Source organism: Marmota flaviventris, chromosome 10 (assembly GCF_047511675.1).
Source record: "Marmota flaviventris isolate mMarFla1 chromosome 10, mMarFla1.hap1, whole genome shotgun sequence".
In the NCBI taxonomy this organism is placed as follows: Eukaryota; Metazoa; Chordata; class Mammalia; order Rodentia; family Sciuridae; genus Marmota; species Marmota flaviventris.
Window position 1 is genome coordinate 19,457,062 of NC_092507.1, and position 21,256 is coordinate 19,478,317.

At 50.6% G+C, this 21,256-nt stretch overlaps 1 protein-coding gene across 1 annotated transcript in view; it reads left to right on the forward strand.

Moving 5' to 3' along the window:
* Positions 1-8,001: 8,001 nt before the first annotated feature.
* Rps6ka1 (ribosomal protein S6 kinase A1) overlaps positions 8,002-21,256 on the forward strand; it is a 41,445-nt gene continuing 28,190 nt past the window's right edge. The window contains exons 1-2 of the mRNA XM_027937131.2: positions 8,002-8,079; positions 16,295-16,339. Of these exons, the coding sequence (XP_027792932.1) occupies positions 8,017-8,079; positions 16,295-16,339 (108 nt within the window). The 5' untranslated portion in view covers positions 8,002-8,016. The remainder of the gene's footprint in view (positions 8,080-16,294; positions 16,340-21,256) is intronic.

Genomic DNA, 21,256 nt, shown 5'->3' on the forward strand with positions numbered 1-21,256 from the left:
GTTTAAATGCTCCTGGATTCAATCCCTGGTACCCCCCACCAAAAAAAAAAATCTCTTTTGGAAGGACAATTTTATCACCAAATCACCAACATTGTTTAGAACTGCCAGGGCATGGTGATAATAAAAAGCAGACCTACCCAGTTTCATTGACGTTTTAAAATTCTCTACAGACAATGCATACCTTATTTCTTGCACATGGCAGACTCACCACCACCCTTACCTGATTCACCTCTGCCTCAGGCCAGCAGTTTCTGAGCTCGGGCTAAGACAATCCCAAAGGCCCCTTCCAAAACTAACATTCTACTGCTTTCCATTTCTGGCTCCATATGCTATTTCAGCTATGGGACGTGGGTAAGTCAGGTCAGATCTGTTTCCTCACCTGGAAATGAGACTCATAAACCCTACCCATGCATTACCCCTGCAAGGGCTCCAGGAGGCAGACCTGTGAAGTACATTCTGTAAAGTAGCACAGCCCAGGTGCCCTGCCCCTGGCAGACCTTGCTGACAAATGGGATGATGTTCACGCCAAATCATGCAGAAGTTGCTCCAGGATCCAGGATCTGGAAGAAGGGGATTTTGTGGGTACTGGACCTTGCAAGTCCCCGAGTGTAATTTTTTCCTTCTTAGAAAAGCCTAGATCCCCAGAGGGCAGTGGTGCACGCCTGTAATCCAGCCTCAGAAACTTAGTGAGGCCCTAAGCAACTTAGTGAGACCGTCTCAAAAAAAAAAAAAAAAAAAAAGGGCCTGGGGATGTGGCTCAGTGGTTAAGCACCTTGGGTTCAATCCCCAGTTCAAAAAAAGAAAAGAAAAGAAAAGCCTAGATTCTCTTGACCTAGAGGTAGAAGGCTAATCACAATGACCTGGGCTGCCCTGCAGTGTAAGGAAGCCTCATGCTAGGGGAAGGTTGGGAGGAGCAGGATATGAGGAAATGCCCAGGTCGGTGGGCTCTCAGAGGTATCCAGAAATGAGTTTACCTGCTTGTTGGACTGTCTGTCTCCCCCACTGAGAACATAAGTTCCTAGAGCAGGGGCCAACAAACTTTCTTTTCTAAAGAGCCAACTAGTAAATATTTTAGGCTTTGCAGGCCATATGGTCTGTGTTGCAGCTACTCAACTCTGCTGTTGTGGTGAGAAAGAAGCATAGACCATACGTAAACGGAGCGTGGCTGTGTTCCAATAAAACTTTATTTATGGATCCTGAAATTCAATTCTATACAATTTTCACATGTCATGAAATATTCTTCTTTTGATTTTTGAAATTATTTGAAAATTGTAAAAGCATTCTTGTTTTGCAAGCATATAAAAGCAGTAGGCCAGCTTTGGCCTGTGGACTGGGTTCTGCCTGCCTCTACCCTGGAGAGCAGAAACCCTCTTGTCTGCTCCTTGGCTATATCCTTGGTGCCTAGGACAGTGCCCAGCAAGTGATTAGTGTCCAGTACTTGTTGATGACCACCTGCTATATTTTCTACCCCTTCTAACTCCAATTCTAATTCCATCTCTTCTTGCTATGGGGTTCTCTCTCCTGTCACCTCCTCTCCTCTCTAACTGGCAGCAGCAAAATTCTGCCTCACCCATCTCCAGGTCAATGTCAATGACACTTCCCCCTGCAGAAGCCCACTGGCCAATTCTACCACCTACTCTCCTCCACCCACTGCAGCCCTGGGACATTCTGCGTACAGGTTTCTGTTCCTCCTCTTCCTCTCTCATCCTTTCTTTGACCTCATTCTTTACCAGCTCTGTGATCACGGTCATGAGAGTTTCTCCAAGCCACAGCCTCTTCTCTTCATCCCACATCAACGGAGAATCTGCCCAGTGAACCCGATCTCAGGTTCCTGCTCTTTCCCTCATTTGCAGGGGGAAAAATATGGAGGGAAGGAAGAGTCTTTGATTGCTACCTACCATTCACAGTGAGCATGTATCATGTGACAGGCACAGCACAGCTATTTTATTGCCTGATCTCACGTAATACTCATAACCACCCCTAGTTAACAGATGCAGAAACTGAGGCTCAGAGCTAAGAGGTGGCAGAGGAGGGATTAGAGCTCAGATTTGTGCAGTTCCATCCACAAGGAAATCTTTTCTCTTTTTAAAAATATTTTCAATTGTAGATGGACACAATACCTTTATTTTGTTTATTTTTATGTGGTGCTAAGGATGGAACCCAGTACCTCATATACCCAAGGCAAACGCTCCACCACTGAGCTATAACCCCGGTCCCACAAGGAGATCTTGACCTGCTGCGATGTGTCAGGTGCTCCAGGCAGACAGCAGTAAACCAAGTAGACAGGTCCTGCTTTGTGCAGCTTTGTAAATCCTGTAGGGAAGCCAACAGGTGAATATGTGAGATGGTTGCTGGATGACAGGCAGGCCATGGGTGGGAAAAAACACCCCGGGAGATGGTGTCCATGGAGAGCTTCTGTAGAGATAGTCAAGAATGTCCTTCCTGAAGAGGTGACATTGGAGCAGAGGTATGAATGAAGTGAGGGGGTGAACTCTGAGAGCTGGAGAAAGAATGTTCCAGGTGGGGGGCACTGCAGGAGCAAAGCCTGGGTTGGGGGCTTATGGGACATGTGCAGTGAGCAGCAAGGGTGCCTGGTGGCAGGACAGAGAGGACAAGGTTGAGGTGGGAGAGGATGTGCAGAGGGAGCAGGGGCCAGTCCTGGGGGGCTTTGCAGCCATGGCAAAGGCTTCGGGTTTTATTAGTAGTGTGATAGGGAAGCTGCAGGAGGGTTGCCCCATCCCTCAGACCTAGCCGTCACCCTGTCACTGTGTCCCACTGTGAACACTGAGTACCTCTGACCCCCTTCTGGAATTAGTGTGGTAAAGTGGTAAGAACACTGACTTCGAGGTCTGAGAACTGGGTTCTCACTGCAATACTTACTTGCTGTCTGATCCGACCACAGGCAATCCCCTTCCTCTCTGAGCCTCAGTTTTTTCATCTGAAAAGTGGTAACAGTAATTTCTGTCTCATGGCCTTGTTGAGGTGATTTGATGAGCTCTTGCCCATGATACTCAGCTTCAGGCAGGCCACACAGTTCTCTCAGCCCTCATGGTACTGATGATTATCACTTAAATGAGTATTTAAATACTCAGCCCGGTTCTGGCATATTGTAATCTTTTTTCTTTTTTTGCACTAGGGATTGAACCCAGGGATGCTTAACCACCACTGAATCACATCCCCAGCCCTTTTTACTTTTTATTTAGAGACAGGGTCTCGCTAAGTTGCTTAGGGCCTGGCGCCAAGTTGCTGAGGCTAGCTTTGAACTCATGATCCTTCTGCCTCAGCCAGCCTCCCTCCTGAGCTGCTGGGATTACAGGTATGCACTACCATGCCTGGCCATAGTGTAATCACTTTTTAAAGGTAACTACCACTGTGATTATTCACCTCACCATGTCCCACCTGCTGCTAGGAGACATGTGGGGTCCCAAGACCCTCTTCTACTGAGAGGCCAAGAAAGAATAGTAATGACAGACTGGATGCCTGGGGTGGAGCCCATTCAGACCCTGTGCTCTTGAACGCTACTGCATATACGCCCAGGCTGCAGCACAGGGACCCAGACTTGGCCCTCTGCCCCTGCTCCCTGCTCCTCACCTCTTCAACAGGTATAGATAATACACTCACTGTCCAGCAAGTCCTTTCATACTCATGAGTCACCATTTAACAAACACTTCAAGTAACCACCCAGAACAGCCTGTTCTAACCCCCAGTACTATCCCTATTATTAATATCCAGCACTCAGAGTGGAGCACCCCAGAACATGGGGTTAGAGCGCCTGGGTCAAACAGCTTCACTGTTTCTCAGCTGGGTGATGCTGGACATATCACTTAGCTTAGCGCTCTCTCTCTCTCGCTCTCTCTCTCTCTGTGTGTGTGTGTGTGTGTGTGTGTGTGTGTTTTGCTGGGGATGGAAACCAGGGCCTTGTCCATGCTAAGCATGCATTCACCCACTGAGCTACACCCTTATCCCCAATTCTATCTTATTCTCTTTGAGCACCTATGTGCTGGCAAGACAATGAGGAGCCAGGAAGTACTACCCTCTCAGAGCTCAGTCTAATAGAAAAGCCAGATGTTAATCAAGGAATCACATAAAAGCATGTAAAAGCACAACTACCAGAAGCATCGTGGAGAAGTATTTGTTGCTTTGGGTCTGTGTAACAGGGGGGTGAGGGAAGATATCCTGTAGGAAGTGACTGTGGAGGAGAGGAGTATCATGTGCAAAGGGCCTGTGGCTGGAGAATAAAAGGAAAGTCAGTGTGGCTGAAGCCTAGAGATCTGGGTCCTGCTAAAGCAGTGGCAGCACTTTGAAGGCTATGGCTTTCTCTTTGTAGCTTTCTGCTGACTTGCCCAGGTGCCTCAGATATAGCCCTCTAGTATATGGGCTCCTCTATGACCCACTTTCTCTCCAACATCCTTGGGGAGAGGGGACTTAGGAGGTGAAATGTGAAATTCATAAAGTTGAAAGCACAATCAACTACTCAGTCCCTAAGTGAGATGAAGTGTTTGACAGGGAGATTTCTATGAGAGGGGGAAGGAAGAGGGTCAGGGCCCTAGGAGTGAAGGCAGGTCCACTCCAGCTTTCCCCAAAGCCTCCTCTACTGCTGCCCATTCAGCTGGCCTCCCTCACCAGCCCGCTGCCCTCATTCTCTGGGTCTCCATGTCTCCTCCTCTGTAAGTATCACTTAAATAAGGCTGGCTGCAAGATGGACATTTGGCACGTGTGTGCAATCTCCTTGAAGCCCTGAGTAGGATTACCAGACTAAACAAAACACAGGACCAGCTGGGTGTGATGGTGCACTCCTGTATCCCAGCTCCTTGGGAAGCTGAGGCAGGATTAAAAGTTTGAGGCCAACAGGAGCAACTCAGCAAAACTCTGTCTCAAAATAAAAAGAGCTGGGGGTGTAGCTCAGTGGTAGAGTGCTTGTTAGAATGTGTTAAGGCCCTGGGTTCATCCCTAGTACTGTGAAAAACAAACAAGCCCCCAACCAGGATATCCAATTAAATTTGGGTATTCACAAAAACAACCGATAATTATGTAGTCAAAGTATGTCCAAGTAGTACAATTGGAGGCCTGAGCAGCAGGGGTCAGAGCACCACAAACTGCCACCAGGCAACTGAAGTGCTGTCTGTAACTGATGGTCATGTACAGGTCCAGGATGCCTTCAGTTTAGACCTCACTTTTCCTAACTGGCAGATGGAGCCAGACTCTGGTAGTCTTTTAGCTCTTGCCTTTTCTAGCTGTGTGACCTTGGCAGGACCCCGAGAATGAAAGGCTTACGTTCTCTGTCCTCATTGTCCTCATCTGTACACCAGCTTCCTAATGTTGTTACAAGGATTGTATTATACAGGAAAAGAGCTTAGAACAGTGCCTGATACACAGTCAGTGCTATGTTAGAGTTGGCTGTATGGCTGTAATTAGAATGAAGGCAAACTCCATGTGAGCAAGGACCATGTATTTATTAATTTGTTCATTTATTTGGTCCAGGGGCACTTAACCACTGAGCCACATCCCAGTTTTTTTTTTTGTTTTTTTTTTTTTAATTTGTTATTTTGAGTCTTGGTAAGTTACTAAGGCTGGACTTGAACTTGTGATCCTCCTGCCTCAGCCTCTCAACTTGTTGGTATTATAGGCATGGGACACCACACCTGGCTAAGGACCTTGTTTTATTCATTGCTATATCCTCAGCATCTAGAAGAAGGCCTGGTTTATAAGAGGAGGACTTGATGTGTAATTAATAGCCATAAATAATTTGTTGAATTAAAAGGAATTTAGTTCTTACTGTATACCTGAGACACTGGGATCATTAATTCCTATTTCACACAGGAGAAAACTGAGTTCACAGACACAAAATGAGTTTCCCAATCTTTTTTTTAAATTTTAATTAATTAATTAATTAATTTTTGTATTACAATTCTTAATACACTATTATTTATCATATCTCTGATTATATATAAGGTATGTTGACACCAAATTCACATCTTCATATGACTTTCCCAATCTTGAGGGGGCAGAGCCAGGGTTCAAATCTGGATTCATTGGGTTCTAAAGTCCTTTCCACTCAAAATTCACATTAGGTCCGTTCAACAGTGCAGGGGTGGGGGTGGGGGGGGTCCTATCCTGGGGACAAGGAATAAGAGCATATGGATTGGGGAGAAATCATTATCCACTTTGATTTTTTAAAATTTATTTTTATTTTCATTCATTTATATTTTTTAGTGGTGCTGGAGATTGAACCCAGGACCTCATGCATGCCGGGCAGCACTCAACCACTGAGCTACAGCCCTAGCACCACTTTGATTTTTCTTTTTTTTTTGGGGGGGGGGAGGGTGGTGCTGGGGATTAAACCCAGGCCTTGTGCATGCAAGGCAAGCACTCTACCAACTGAGCTATATCCCCAGCCTCCACTTTGATTTTTTTTAATCCCTAGTGTGCTCTTGACCTGCTGGTAAGTGGCTTCATCCTTCTGAGCCTCTGGCTTAGTTTCATGATTTGCAAACCATATGGTGGTAGGCCAGGTAGGTGGCATATGCCTATAATCCCAGTGACTCAGGAGTCTGAGGCAGGAGGATTGCAAGTTTAAGTTTGAGGCCAGCCTCTCCAACTTGGTGAGACCCTATCTCAAAATAAAAATAAAAAGGGTTGGGTGTATACCTCAGGGTTTTAAGAGCCTCTGAGTTCAATCCCAGTACAAAACAACAACAACAAACACCCAAAAAACTAGACGGTGGTGAGGATTCAAGGAAATCACACGTGGAGTGAAGCTCAATGGTAGAACTTGCTTCCCATGCCTAGAACCAGAGCAAAAAAAAAAAAAAAAACAGGATATCACCTGTTGGTGGAACCTGGCCTTTTTGTTGTTTTGGTGCTGGAAGGAGCCCTAGGGCACTGCTAGGCAAGCTCTCCACCACTGAGCTATACCCTAGGCCCACAGGAGGCTGTTGATAAACATTCCCTTCCCTCCCCCCTGCCTTGGAGCAGCTTTGCACACAACTGACCAAAAGTCTATGCCTGTGAAACCCGCAAACCCATTCTTCTGCTCCCTCACATGTGAATAAGCCAGGTCACACCTGGACCCCAAGACCTTTTTATGTGGAGGCTGAATCTCTCCAGGGCGATTCCTGGTCGTATACTCCAAGTCCCAGCAAGCACCGACTGATCCTGGAAGGCTGGACCCTGGACCCGGCTTTCCTCCCAGAGCAGGAGGCTCAGACCAGCCTGAGCAGGGTCTGCAGCTGAAGAGATGTCAGACCTGGGTTGAAAGGAGCTCCCTCAAGTGACAGGGCACAACACTTTGCAAAAAATGCACATTAAGAAATCACCCGGAGGGTGCTCTGAGTCTTGACAGAAGAGGAAGAGCCTACCTGAGGCTGGGGCACGGAGCTCACCTGGAGATCCCAGTGCGGGCTTCCGTGTTGGGCAGGAACTTGTAGAGGGGATGGGGACTGTAGAGGGCTTGGTGGGGTGTGGGCCTAAGAAGGGCAGGGTCCAGGCTCCTTTCAAGTCTCCGCCTGGATCAGACTCAGGACACCCTGTGAATGTAGGTGGGTGGGGACATGGGCTTCCTCCTTGCTGGAGGAAGGAACATCTGGGTTGGGATTCCCAATGAGCTGAGTGCAGGAGAGCGGTGGCACCAGAGGGGTCTGCGCAGGGGACAAGCCAGGGGAGGGAAGAACCAGCAGGGCCTCTCGTGGGCGGAGCCGAGTGCGGGCCAGGGGCTCGAGGTGGAGGCGGGGCCCGGCTCCGAGGGGCGGGGGCGGGGGTCCGCTCCGGGAATGCCGCGCCGCGGGGGCTAGGGCGGGGCTTCATCAGCCCCGCCCCCACGCAGGTAGCCAATGGGCGCGGCGGCGCCGGGTGACGGAGGGAGCCGAAGTGCGAGTGCCGCGGCAGCGGCGGACGGCCCAGCCAGAGCGAGGGGCTCTGGGGCGCGCGGGGCTCGGGGCGCTGAGCTAGGGAACCCGGGGCCCGGAGGAAGCGCAGCCGGGGTCGCCGGAGGAGCGCGGGCGGCCCAGCGGCGGCGCAATGCCGCTCGCCCAGCTCAAGGAGCCCTGGCCGCTCATGGAGCTGGTGCCGCTGGACCCGGAGGTGAGTGAGCGGGGCGGGGGACGGGCGCCGGCGGCCGGCGAGCCCGGATCCGCACAGGGGCGGGGCGGCTCGCGGCGCCGCTGCAGCCCGGCGGACGCCCGCGAGGGCGCGAGTGCCCTCCGATCTCTTGCCCACTATCGGGCTCCACCCCCGTGTGCCCCGGGTGTGCGTGTGCAGAGGACAGTTCTGCCGAACGCTGAGTAGCTCCCTTCCTTAGCCAGGAGAGCTGATCCCTTGGGGCACTGAGATCTGGTCCCCTTCACCCCACACTCCTAGGACCCGGCATCTTTTGGGAGCTGTCGCGCTCTCTCCATTAGTGCAAATGGGCAGGGCTTGGGTCAGATGTCTTTGATTTTAATAGAGACAAGGATCATGGAACCCCCACTTATCCCTGTGCCCTCTCACAAGAGCTCCCCTTGTTTCTCTGCTGCTGATTCTAGAAGGGTTGTCCCTCTGGACCCCTGGCAGTTGTGGAATGTGGGATGACAGTACCCCTCTGGGACTGGGATTCCTGTTTCCTTGTGCCCTGAGGCCACAGCCAGAGGACACCTGTGTCACTCACCCCAGAATGTGGAGAAGGGAGGGGAAGGCCCTTAGACCTTTGAAGATTATTCCTGGAGGGGGAAGACCTTGTGTCTGCCTCCTTCCCTGTGGAAGGGTTGAGCCCTTGGGGAGTGAGGCTTCTGCCACCCAGTCTCTACTAGTGGCAGTTCCTGTCCTCTGAGGGAGGGGTAAGGGTGCTTAGGGCCAGGTCCTAAGCATTCAGAAGGCCAGTTTTTCCTTTACTTTGTGACCCCAGGATCAAGGTCAAGCCTGGAACCATCAAGCTGAAAACTTTCCCTCATGCTAGGCAGGAGGCAGGTGATACTCCAAGTTTAGGGGAGCCATTGGGGGTATGCAAAGAGGATTGGATACCTCAATTGACCCAGGATCCTGATTTGAGCCCCTGGTGCTTGCATCTGTCCCCTCCTCTATTCTCCCACCGGGGGCAGCCACAGTGTGTCCTGCCTCTCAGAACCACAGATGAAGATCAGGGTAAGGACCCCAGGTCCCCAGCACCCAGAGTGTGCTGCCCCTTTAAAGGGATGGCCAACACAGGCTATTGGAGGGTGGGCGAGGCAGGATTAGGTAACCAACCTGAAGGCGCAATTTGGAGTAAATTGCTCTGGGATCCCTGCCATGGGGTTTTTACAGGCCCTACAAGGCTGCTCAGAGGTTCTCTCGCTGACTCACCCTCCAAGGTGAGGAACACTGCCCTCTGCGGCCCCTCTTCTCCCTACCACACGCACAGTAGGACTGTGGCACAAGGGCCTTGGGGGGTGCTCAAAGGCAGGTTCCTTTGCCCAGGCAGGCCCCTGCAACCTGGGCCTGGAGAGAATGTAGAGCTGAGCGGGAAGGGCTAGGGAGGAACTTCACCCTGCAACTTCCCTTGGGTTCTCCTAGCAGGGAAGGTACAACCCGGGATTCTTGGTCCAGGAAATCACTTCCTGCTTCTCTTTGGAAAATCCTGAGGCAAGGACTAGCTTCACCAGGGGGCCCGGTATAATCCAGAAACTCCTCTAAGTTTGAGTACTACTCTACCTGAATTCTGTGAGAGAAGACTGGTGAATTCCTGAGAATGGGGGTATGCTTTCTCCAAGAGTGTCACCCTGGAAATGCTGTGTGACCCTCAGTCAGTCCTCAGCTTGTCTGGACCTCTGTTTCTGCAGTGGCAAGAGCTGGGTTCAAGCTCTGTTCTCTGGGCCTGAGAGGGTGCAGAGCTCTGCGCACTGCCGCCTGTCTCCCTCCCCCGGTTCATGGGGGTGCCAGGCGACTGGGTGTTATTGTTTGAGTAACAGGAGCCACGGGGCAGCCAGGGTGCCGGTTCCTCTGTTCTGACTGGAGAACAGGGCTTCGCTGTTCTCTTAGCCCAGGTGACATGTAAGCGATACAGTGGCCTGACCTGCAGGTACAGGCACCATTGCTGGTGGCTCCTGGCCAGGAAAGAGGCAGATGAGGGGCTGGTGGGGCCATTTGGCAGAGGCCTGGGATCTGGACTGTCCCACCCTCCCTGTGATACTACCGAAAATGAGGTACTGGGAGGCAGGGCCTGGCCGAGGGTCCGGCCCAGGCGGAGAAAACTCATTGAAAGTGTAGTTGAGGAGTCCTCCTGGGCTTTCCCTGGCCCTCCTGAAAGTAGTAGCCTTGTCCCCAGGCCTGGTCCTGCTACCTACAAAGCTTTACTATCTGCCACCCACCCTGCTTTATCTGTGTCACCTTATTTTAATTCTCACAATAATTTCTTAAGTTGGGGAATTCACCCCATTTTCAGATGGGACAACGGGACTTGGACAGCAGAACTGGCACATGAATTAATGTCAGGGCCAGAATTGGAACCCAGATTTCCTGCTGTCTTTCGCCAAGTTGGGGGAGTCAAGGATGGGGATGGGCTGGGTTCAAACCAACCCAGGTGGACAGTATTCCAAGAGTGCCTCCGGATGTTGGCAGACTGTCCTCCTCCGCAGGGCCCTTGTCCAGCCTTTGCTGAGGGCTGGCAGTGCCCTGGCACCTGGCCCCCAGCCTCCGGCCATTCAGAGGGCTGCCAGTGCTGGGCTCAGAACCCAGCTCCTGGGGCTGCTTCCTGACTCTGGGGCACGTGCTGCTGTCCTTCTCCATCTGCTGCCCGGCTTCTCTTGACATTGCCCTGAGTCCCTCTCCCCTAGACAGAGCTGCTTGGGTGGGAAGGAGGAATGTCTGTTGGAAGCCATCTCTGATCTCTTGAAAGGGTTGAGGGGGTGCAGTGGTCTGGGGGTCCTGGGCAGCTGTCCTCATGAGTGCTCTCTGAAGAAAAGGGAGGAGAGTGAATTTCCAGCCTCTAAGAGGCCCAATAGCCTTCCCTGTACTAGGCTTTTTTAGACAGTGTCCTACACTCAGGGTCAACATCATTGTCCCCATTCACTTATTCATTCATTCAGCACTTAGGTGACAAGTACTGTTACCATTCGAAGTAATAGAGGGCAGCTGTCAATACAACAGACCTGCCCTCATGGTACAGAGGAGGAACAGAGGATCTGAAAAGTGATGTAACAGACCCAAGGTCAGAGTAAGTGGCTGGTAGTTCCAAAATGAGTGGCCAAGTCTTGATGGCTGCACAGTTGTGTTCTTCCCACCATCCCAAGTGGCAATCAGGCCAGAAGGACAGGTGGCCCTGGCCTTCTAGGACCCAGGCTCTCCTGCGGTCCTCTCAGTACCACTCAGTCCTTTCTCTAGAGCTGCCGTCTCCCCTCTAGAGACCTGTGTATCAGCTCTTTGAGGCTTGGAGTCCCATGAAGATGGCAGCCAGGCCAGAGGCCAAGCCAGATGGCCTGGAGGAGGGTCCCCTGAATCATCCAGGCCAAATGCTTAAGAAATCTACAAATTCTGTTATACCTACATCCTTTTCCCATCCCTTGTTGTCAGGAATCTCACCTTGCAGCCACATGACTTTGGGTTATGGTCCCATGGCTGCTGCCTTGTAGCTGAGGGACCTCAGGTAAGTCCCTTAACTCTAAGTTTGATCTGAAAAATGGGAGTAATGCAACCTGCTCTGGCCTATTTGCTCTTGTTGCTGAGTTGACTTTTCATTTGACAAACTACATGCTGGACCCTGGCTAGGTACGAAGGAGCTGACGATGGAGAGGCCATGATCACTTTGTGAGTTAACCTGCAGTGTGCTCAGTGCATAGAGGAGCGAGGGAAGAACTTGAGACTGTGTGGTCAGAGGAGGTGGCACCAGAATTTAGTCCTGAAGCTGGGTGGTGGTGCACACATCTGTATTCCCAGTGACTCAGGAGGCTGAGGCAGCCTCAGTAACTTAGGAAAACCCTGTTTCAAAGTTAAATAAATAAATAAATAGGGATGGGGATGTAGCTCAATGGTACAGCACTCCTTTCAATTCCCTGTACAATTAAAAAAAAAAAAAAAAAAAAAAAAAAATCAGTCCTGGAAGAAGCCCAGGAGTTTGCCAAAGTGAGAAGGCAGAAAGGGTTTTCTTTATAGAGTGAGCCACTATACAAATGCTTGGGGGTGTAAAACACAGTTTTGCTAAAAATTAGGACCCAATAATAACAATTGCTTGTTTGTAGACCAATTACGTGCTAGTGTATATATTTATAGGCATTATTTCATTTATTTCTAGCATCCACCTGATGAAATACGTTACTTTTATCTGTATTTCACAGATGAGGAAACAAGCCCTAAGAAATGCAGTGACCATCTTACCTTCTTAGGCTCTAGCAGATGGTAGAACCAGGATTTGAATCCATAAGGTCGGGTTCTAGAACCACTCCCCCACACACCTTTTTTTTTGTGTGTGTGTGAAGTGGGGATTGAACCCAGGGCCTTGTGCATGTGAGGCAAGCACTCTACCAACCGAGCTATATCCCCAGCCCCCACAATATCTTTATTTTATTTATTTATTTTCATGTGGTGCTGAGGCTCGAACCCAGTGCCTCACATGTGCTAGGCAAGTGCTCTACCACTGAGCCACGGCCCTAGCCGCCGCCCCCCCCACCCCCTTTTTCTGTTGTTTTTACTGCAGATTGAACCTGTGGATGCTTTGCCACTGAACTATATCCCCAGAACTTTTTATTTATTTTTTATTTTGACACAGAGCCTCACTAAATTTGCTGAGGCTGGTCTCTAACTTGTGATCCTCCAGCCTCAGTCTTCCAAGTTGCTGGGATTAAAGGCCTGTGTCACCACGCCTGGCATGCTAGGCAAGTGTTCAACCACTGAACTCCATCCCCAGCCCTTTTAATTTTCTTTTTTTTTTTTTAAATATTTATTTATTTATTTTAGTTTTCGGCGGACACAACATCTTTGTTTTTTTTTGTATGTGGTGTTGAGGATCGAACCCGGGCCGCACACATGCCAGGCAAGCGCGCTACCACTTGAGCCACATCCCCAGCCCTTAATTTTCTTTTTATTTTGAGACAGAGTCTCACTAAATTGCTCAGGTTGACCTTGAATTTGCGATCCTCCTGCCTCAGCTTTCCAAGTGTCTGGGATTACAGGTGTGCACCACCATGCCCAGCTAGAACCTGCATTCTTTTTTTTTTTGGTGGAAATTTTTATTTTTTCCACTTTTTTATTGGTACATTATGGTTGTACATGATGATGGGATTTGTTGTTACATATACATGTGCACAAATAACAATATAATTCCCCCCTCCCTCCCTTCCTCCCACCTCTTTGTCCCTTTCCTCTGCTGATCTCTTGGATTTCATGAGATCCACCCCACACCTTTTTATCCCTTTTTCCCTCTCTAAGCTTCCTCATAAGAGAAAACAGGATCCATGACCTTCTGCGTTTGACTTATTTTGCTGAACATGATGGTCTCTAGTTCTATCCGTTTTTCTGCAAATGACATGATTTTCTTTTTCTTTATGCTGAGTAAAACTCTGTGTGTATATATACCACATTTCTTTATCCATGCATCCATTGGTGGACACCTAGGCTGATTCCATAGTTTGCTATTGTGAGTTGTGCTGCATGTATCACTGCAGCATGGTGACTTTAATTCTTTAGGATAAATACCAAGGAGTGGTATGGCTGGGTCCTGTGGTGGTTCCCTGCCTAGTCTTTTGAGGAACCTACATATTGATTTCCATAGTGGTTGTACTAATTTTAATCCCACCAACAGTGTTGAATGTTTCTTTTCTCCACATCCTCTCCAGCATTTATTATTTGTAATCTTGATGGCTGCCTTTCTGGCTGGTGTGAGATGAAATCTCATTTTAGTTTTGATTTGCATTTTCTTAATTGCTAATGCTGTTAGCAATTAAGGAAATGCAATTTTTTATATATATTTGTTGACCATTTATATTTCTTCTTTTGAGAAGTGTCTGTTTAATTCATTTGCCCATTTATTAATTGGGTTATTTGGTTTTTGGTGTGAAGTTTTTTGATATATTATATATATAATATATATATATATATACACACACACATACATACATACATATATTCAGTTAGAAGAATACCTAGCAAAGATTTTCTCCCATTCTGTGGGTAGAACCCATATTCTTTTTTTTTTTTGTAATTGTAGATGGACAGAATGCCTTTATTTTGTCTATTCTTTATGACAGACCTTTTTTGCATATTTTTCATTTAGAGACAGGGTCTCACTGAGTTACTTAGGACTTCACTAAATTGCTGAGGCTGATCCTCCTGCCTCTGAGCCGCTGGGATCACACATTTTTTTTTTTTTTTTTTGTACTGGGGATTGAACTCAGGGCCACTCAACCAGTGAGCCACTTCCCCAGCCCTTCTTTGTATTTTATTTAGAGACAGGGTCTCACTGAGTTGCTCAGCACTTCACTTTTGCTGAGGCTGGCTTTGAACTTGTGATCCTCCTGCCTCAGCCTCCTGAGCAGCTGGGGTTACAGGTGTGGGCCACTGCTCCTGGCAGAACCCACATTTTTAATCATTGTATGGACAGTTGGAGATGATGACTTTGAATTTCACGCGAAGAAGCATGAATTTTTATTCTCCAGGCAACGAAGTCTTTATTCTCTGTCACAGAAATATTTGAGGCCTGGTCCATTGAAGAGTCTCAGTAAATATTGGGTGACTGTGTTAAGTGAAAAGGTCACCCTTGATTTTGGGGATGATAAAGGTTCAGAGTGGAGCGGGCCAGGCAGGGGGCTGGTGGGTAAGCAGTTGTGATCATCTGTGGGATGATTCCTGTGTCAAGACTGGAAAGGCAGACCTGGGGAGGGACAGGGCAACTCAGGGAGGGTGCGGAAACAAACAAACAAAAAGAAGAGTCTAGAATGCTGGGTGAGTTGGAACCCAGCCTACAAATGCAAGCCTGCCCCACTCTATGCCCTGGGTTCTGATCAACCTGTCCCTTCTCCCTAGGCTGCTGGGAGGTGATGGGGTATATGTGTAGGGACCAGAACACTTGGCCCTGGGGAGGATTTAGGGGCATTAAAGGAGCTCAGGGGAGGAAGGATGTCCTAGGAGCTGCAAGGGGTACTGCTCCAGGGCAGGGAGGTTATGTAATGGGCAAAGCACAGCTGTGACTGCTGCTGCCAAGCAAGGCCACAGCTGCCCTGTGGACCCAGCTCCAGGCTCCAAAGTCCTGCCCTGCCCTAGGCCAAGTCTTCCTAGCTACTGGGATCCTACCGCCTGCCTCACAGCACTCGCCATGCCAGGAGGGCTGAGGACAGTTCCTTCAGGCCCAGGAAGGTAGTGTTCCCCAGCTCACCTCACACAGTAAACAGATGGCCTGGTTTGGTACACCCCAGTGTGCCCCGTGTGAGGGTGAAATCTAGAAAAGCCAGCGCTGCCCAGGGTGGACTTCAGGTTTCCCACCGATAGCTGCCTTGGGAGTGAGGGGAGTCTCTGCAACAGACTTCTCTGAGTACCTCTTGGATTTTGGACAAGATTTGGAATCCTTGCTTTTCAGTGGTGTGACCTTAGGTGCCATCATTAACCCCCACTTGAGCCTCAATTTCCTCTTCTGCTAGTGGGGCCAGGACCTACCTCCTGGGGCTGTGGTGAGGATTAAATGGAGCCACAGGTGTGAGGCACTGAGCCCAGCCTGGCATGTGGCAGGAGCTCGGAGGAGCAGCTGTTGTCACCAAGATCTCCTCTCTGCCCTCTCTGGACTCCCCGTTTATTAGGAAGGGCAGGCCCTGGAGTAAACAGTCCCTTCAGTGTGACAAGTGGTACAGTGAAGGAATGCAGGGGGATGGGGGAGGCAGCCATCACTCTGCCTGATGAGGAGGGAGGGGTCCCAGTTGCCACCTCTGGGCTGGACACTTGCCCAGACTTTGTCTCTTTCCACCCTGGCGGCAACTCTGGAGATCTGCGTAACCAACCCCACACTACAGATTGGGAAACTGAGACCTCTCGCCGCTGGTTGCAGTCTCTCTTGGCAGAGCCCGGGCCACACAGGCCTCTTCCTTCTCCCTGGGAGCTGAGTCTTGGAAGATGAGGTGTTTGTTAGGTGGAGAGCAGGGGAAGGCATGCAGCCCCTGAGATTGTTCTGCCAGGGTCGTGAGGGACTGTTGACAGAGGACTTGGTTCCTGTGTCCTCACTGCGGAAGCACAGGTCGAGGGGACCCACCCATAACTCCTACACCTCTCCATGGCCTCCCTGACTCTTGGGACCACCAAGGATGAGGCGCCTCTTCCTCCACTCAGGTGAGTTCTCACAATGCCTCCCCGTCTCCCTTCTTTTTTCCAGAATGGACAGGCCTCAGGGGAAGAAGCTGGACTTCAGCTGTCCAAGGTGAGGACCAGGGCCCGTGGCCTGGGCTAGGGACTGTGGGAGTTCTGTTTGTGTGGCTCTGGGGAGAGAGGCCTGCCCTTGCTCCACCTGAGAGGAGGGCCCTGTCCTCGCCCCTCTGCCCAGTTCAGCCTTCCTTCTCTCATCCCTCCTAATCCTCAAGCAGCCCTGGGCATAGAACTCACTTGTTCCAACCTCCCTGTGACATGAGGGGGTCGCAGCCCAGAAAGGCTAGGAGCAGGATCCAGCCTGGGACTCTGGCTACCTGTCACCCTGGCCAGGGCACTTCCTGGATTTATTTACTTAGGGAATTTGGGTCACTCTAAGGAGAGAGCCTACACAGTGATGGGAGAGGCTCAGACACTGTGCTGATCTCTTGGGCCTGGGGGAGTGGCTCCTCTGGCTCCCACCTGGCTGAGGCCCATTTCCTCTCCCCTGCTGTCTCTGCTTCCCGGCTCCTTCCAGAGCTCCTTAGACCCTGCTCCTGGTTCTTGTATTGCCAGAACTGCCAGAGGCTGGTTCCTGTTGTGTAACCTTGGGTAGGTCCCTTGTTCCCTTTGGGCCTTGGCTATCTCTGTAGTGGGAAGGACCATACCCAACTCATAGGTAGCTCTGGGTCAAGGGAGGCAGCTGTGGAGTGATTTTGGAAGCCCCCTGGGCTGGGGCAGAACATGGGCAAACCTGGATTCTAGTCTCAGTGTATCCCCCACCATTTGCCCAGAAGCTCCTCTCTTGAGTCTCAGTGTGGGAGTCCGTAAGTTGGGAAAAATAGTACCTTTCTCACAGGAGTGATGTGGAGGACAAATGGGGTGGTGACTACCTGGTCCCCCCCAGGGGGCATCAGCACCCTTGGTGTGAATGCCTTGAGTGTTGCTCAGCTCCACTTCCTGTGAGAAGCCCCACCTTCCTGGCCTGGGTCTGCCCATCTACTATAGGCTTGACCTTTGAGATGGAGTTGGGGTTGGTCCGGGTGTTTACCTTGACTCAGCTTCCTAAGATAAGGTATTTGAGCTGGTGGGGTGGGGCAGGATGAGAGAAGGAGGTTCCCACCCCCTCCACTGTTGGTTACTGTGACAACAGCCAGCAGAGAGGCCAGTGAGCAGTATGGTCTGGGCTCCTTGGTTTATCATTTTTAAATGATTTTTTTTTTTTTTTTTTACTGTAGATGGACATATTTTATTTACTTATTTTTATGTGGTACTGAGGATCGAACCCAGCGCCTCACATGTGCTTGACAAGTGATCTGCCACTGAGCCACCACTCCAGCCCCCACCCCTTGGTCTGGAGATGCCTCTCCCACAGAGTAGCTACTCCTAATTACCTAAAATAAAATAAAAGGGCTGTAGGTCCTGGTGGAGAGCCAGAAGTTCAGACCTTGGGGCTGAGTTTCTTGGTTGCAGGGGATTTTGCAGTCTTTGAGGAGCTTGTGGTGAATGCAGCTTCTCACCCCAAGAATTGGAAGGGTAGGCTTGGTGGTGCATACTTGGAATCCCAGTAACTTAGGAGGCTGAGGCAGGAAAATCACAAGTTCAAGGCAAACCTGGGTAACTGAGTGAGACCCTGTCTTAGAATTAAAAAGTGAAAATGGCTGGAGGTGTAGCTCAATGGTAGAGCACCCCTGGGTTAAATCCCTAGTACAAAAGTCAGAGAGGCTGATTGAGAGGAAGGAGGAGGTTTCCCAGGCAGGTAACCTCTACTGGCTCCCCATCTCCCCATCCTGTGATTTCTGCTAAAGAGGAGGAGCACCGGGTATCTGACCCCAATGCCACCATCCCTGGGTGTCTACATATCCATCTCTTGTTCCAGCCACCAGTATCCCACTGCCCACTTCCAGGCTTACTACACCAGGGGGCGCTCAACCTGTGATCAGTCCCTCATCACTGTGCAGTAGAAGGAACTGGCAATGGGCCAGTTTATCCTTCATCAGAAATTTAGTGTACCTTGTTATGACACTGGGAGACCCCAAAGTGAAGTCAACATCCCCCAGCCTCAGGGAGCTCCTGGTCTTGGAGGGAGGATGGAAACAGGAGAACTGTGTGGTGGGTGCTAGGGTGCAGCAGGAACACGGTTGTGGGCATACACAACCTCCATTCCATGTCCACTAGAGACATATACCACCTTCCAGGTGCCCATTTTTCTCTTGGTGGCAAGATGTGATGAGCACATCGTAGCCCCAGTTGGTGGCCTCTGAGCTTAGGGCTGAGAGTGTACCAGACAGATGGTCACTGCTATGTGTGGCAGAGGAAGAAGAATTGGGTGGACTCTTGGGCACCTGGCCACTTCCCTGCAGAGCTAGCATTTGGCCAGGCTTTGGACGGCAGGATCTGAGCAGCAGGGCCTTCCAAATGGAGAAGAAGCAGGGGAGGGGACTTGGAAGTCAGAGATTCTGAGTTCAGATTCCTGCCCCCGTGTCTCCATTTGCCTTGTGACCTGGGACAAAGTAACTTGCTCCTGCAAGGCTTGGATCTTTTCCAATAGAAGCAATGTGGAGCTTACCTCTCAGGGCCACCTGGAAGAGGAAATGTGATATGTATAAATTAAGGTATCCAACTGGGATGGGGATGTGGCTCAAGCGGTAGCGCACTTGCCTGGCATGCGTGCGGTCCGGGTTCGATCCTCAGCACCACATACAAACAAAGATGTTGTGTCCACTGATAACTAAAAAATAAATATTAAAAAAAAAAAAGTATCCAACAATGTTTCTAGAATAATATTGGTGTCTAATGCTTGCTTATTTTGTTTATTTCAGGCAGAGGGGAATTTGGGTTTTAGCAGTGAGGGTGTAAATAGCTGGTGCAGAGCGTGTACTCCCTGGATCTCTTCAGCACCTGGGTACACCTGGTATCTTCAGGCACACAGGGTTCCCACTCTCCTTCCCTCCCTTCCTGGGCATGGACTGGGCACCCCAGGCCCTCTCCTCTGGCCATCTCCGGAGCTGGACCCCTTTGAAGTGCCTGCCCTGCTATTTTGAGAACTGAATGTCTCCCCCCTCCCCTCCTCTCTTCCTGTTTATGAAACCCTGATCCCTCCGGATCCCTCATGCGCCCCTGGCCAGAGCTTAGGCAGGATGTGACTGTGGACTTTGGGGAGCCTTGGGCACCCTCAGGTGTTGGGAGGAACTTCCCTTGGACCAGCCACAGCAGGTCAGCCCACCCGCTCAGCACTGGGGCCAGTGCCTGGATTCTGCCCCTTCTTCTTGCCCAGCGGAGATTCTGCGGCAGTCAGATCAACTAAACCAGGGAGAACTTCTGTTTAAAATGTCTCTTTGTCTCCACGGCTCATTTTGCTTCTACAAACAACCTTCTAGAAATAACCTTCTGAGCATGGAATGTGTAATTTGAAACTTCATTTTACAGAGGAGGAAACCGAGGTTCAGATAGGGAAAGAAAGAGATTTGCCTGGGAGCACCTAGCTAGTGAGGAGCCAGTTCCTTCTCTACCAGGGCTGTCTCCCCTCCACACCCTGCTTTCTGCCTGGTCAACAATCTTTCTCTGTACCCAACTACACTGTCCTGTCTCTAGAAGATCTACCCAGACCCCGCCCTTGGCTCTGGGCGTCCACAGCACCTTGACTGCAGCTCTGGGGCAGGGTAATTGTGTTTTGTTATCTTATTTCTTTTCTGAGCTGCCAGAGGTCAAGGCCTGGGTTGCCTTAGCATCTGCTGCCTTCTAGTGTCTGGTTCCTGCCTGAACAGAGCAGGGGCCAGGAACTATCAGGGACCTCCACAGTTGGGTAGGCAGTTTGGCCTTACAAGAGGGGCTGTGGTGAGAGGTTAAGAGCACAGGCTTTGGAAGCAGTCAGGCTTTGGTTTCACTCTTACTTCTTGGCCTTGCTAGCCATGTGACCTTGAGCAAGTCACTTTCTCTCGTAGTCTAGTTTTCTCATCTCTAAAATGGAACTGAGACATGGGCTCTTAACCCCAGTGCCAAGCATACGTTTGGTGGAATTCACATCAGCAAAAGTTGAAAGATAGAATGGGCAGGGGACCTGAATGCTCAGGGACAGGAGTCTCAGTTCTCATTATCATTGACCCCAAGTCCGGTGCCTGGGAACTGGGGGCCCTCTCACCTGTCCAGAGGCATGCTGTTAGACAGAGCTGGAGACATCTGCCCCACTAGAAAGGGGAGCACCTGGGAGGCCCTGCAGATCCCTGCCAGTGGAGGAAGAACTGCTGGTGTCTGTTAGGGCGGGGATTATCAGGTGGGCTTGACCATAGTAGAGGGAGGCCAAGCATGAAGACCTTATGGACTAGGGATCCGCCTGTGCGCTCTCCCCTTCTCTCCCAGCTGCCCTGTGGGAGGAAGTAAATAAAGAGGAAGTGTGTACAGCGGAGACAAGGCAGAAACCCAGGGGTATGGGCTGGTGGCTGGCCCTTCCTCCGCCACCAGCGGCCTTAGGCCCCCCACACCCTTCAGCAGAGGCAGTGCCGAGACTGTTTCCTTCCTCTTGCCCCTTCTGGTACCCCATAGCCACAGAAGTGCTTTCCCTGCTTCTGAGGGTTGAAGGGAGTTGGGGGCCCTGAATTGGCACTGACATTAGACCAGGGGACTCTGGGTGTCCAGGCTGCCCTGCCTGAGGAAGCAACAGGGCCTCTAAGGGAAGATCTTTCACAAGCCTGTAGGCCATCACCGCAGACTGTTTGTTATCAGAGGCCCAGCGAGCATGGGGAAGGGGAAGTCCGCCCGAGGGCGGGGGAGCGTGTTTCTCTGCAGGGGATGGCTGTGGAGAGGGTTTCCGATCATCACTGAGTGTATCTGTCAGTTCCTGTGGGTGTACTGGTGTGAGGATGAGGTGAAGCCACATGGGAAGGGGCTGGGCCCACTCCACCTCCAGCCTCGGAGGCCCACTCCTCCTCGTAGCCCTCTGTGAGGTCCTGGCTGGAGTCTTCTTGCCCATCCCAGGGCCTAGGACTGGCAGGCG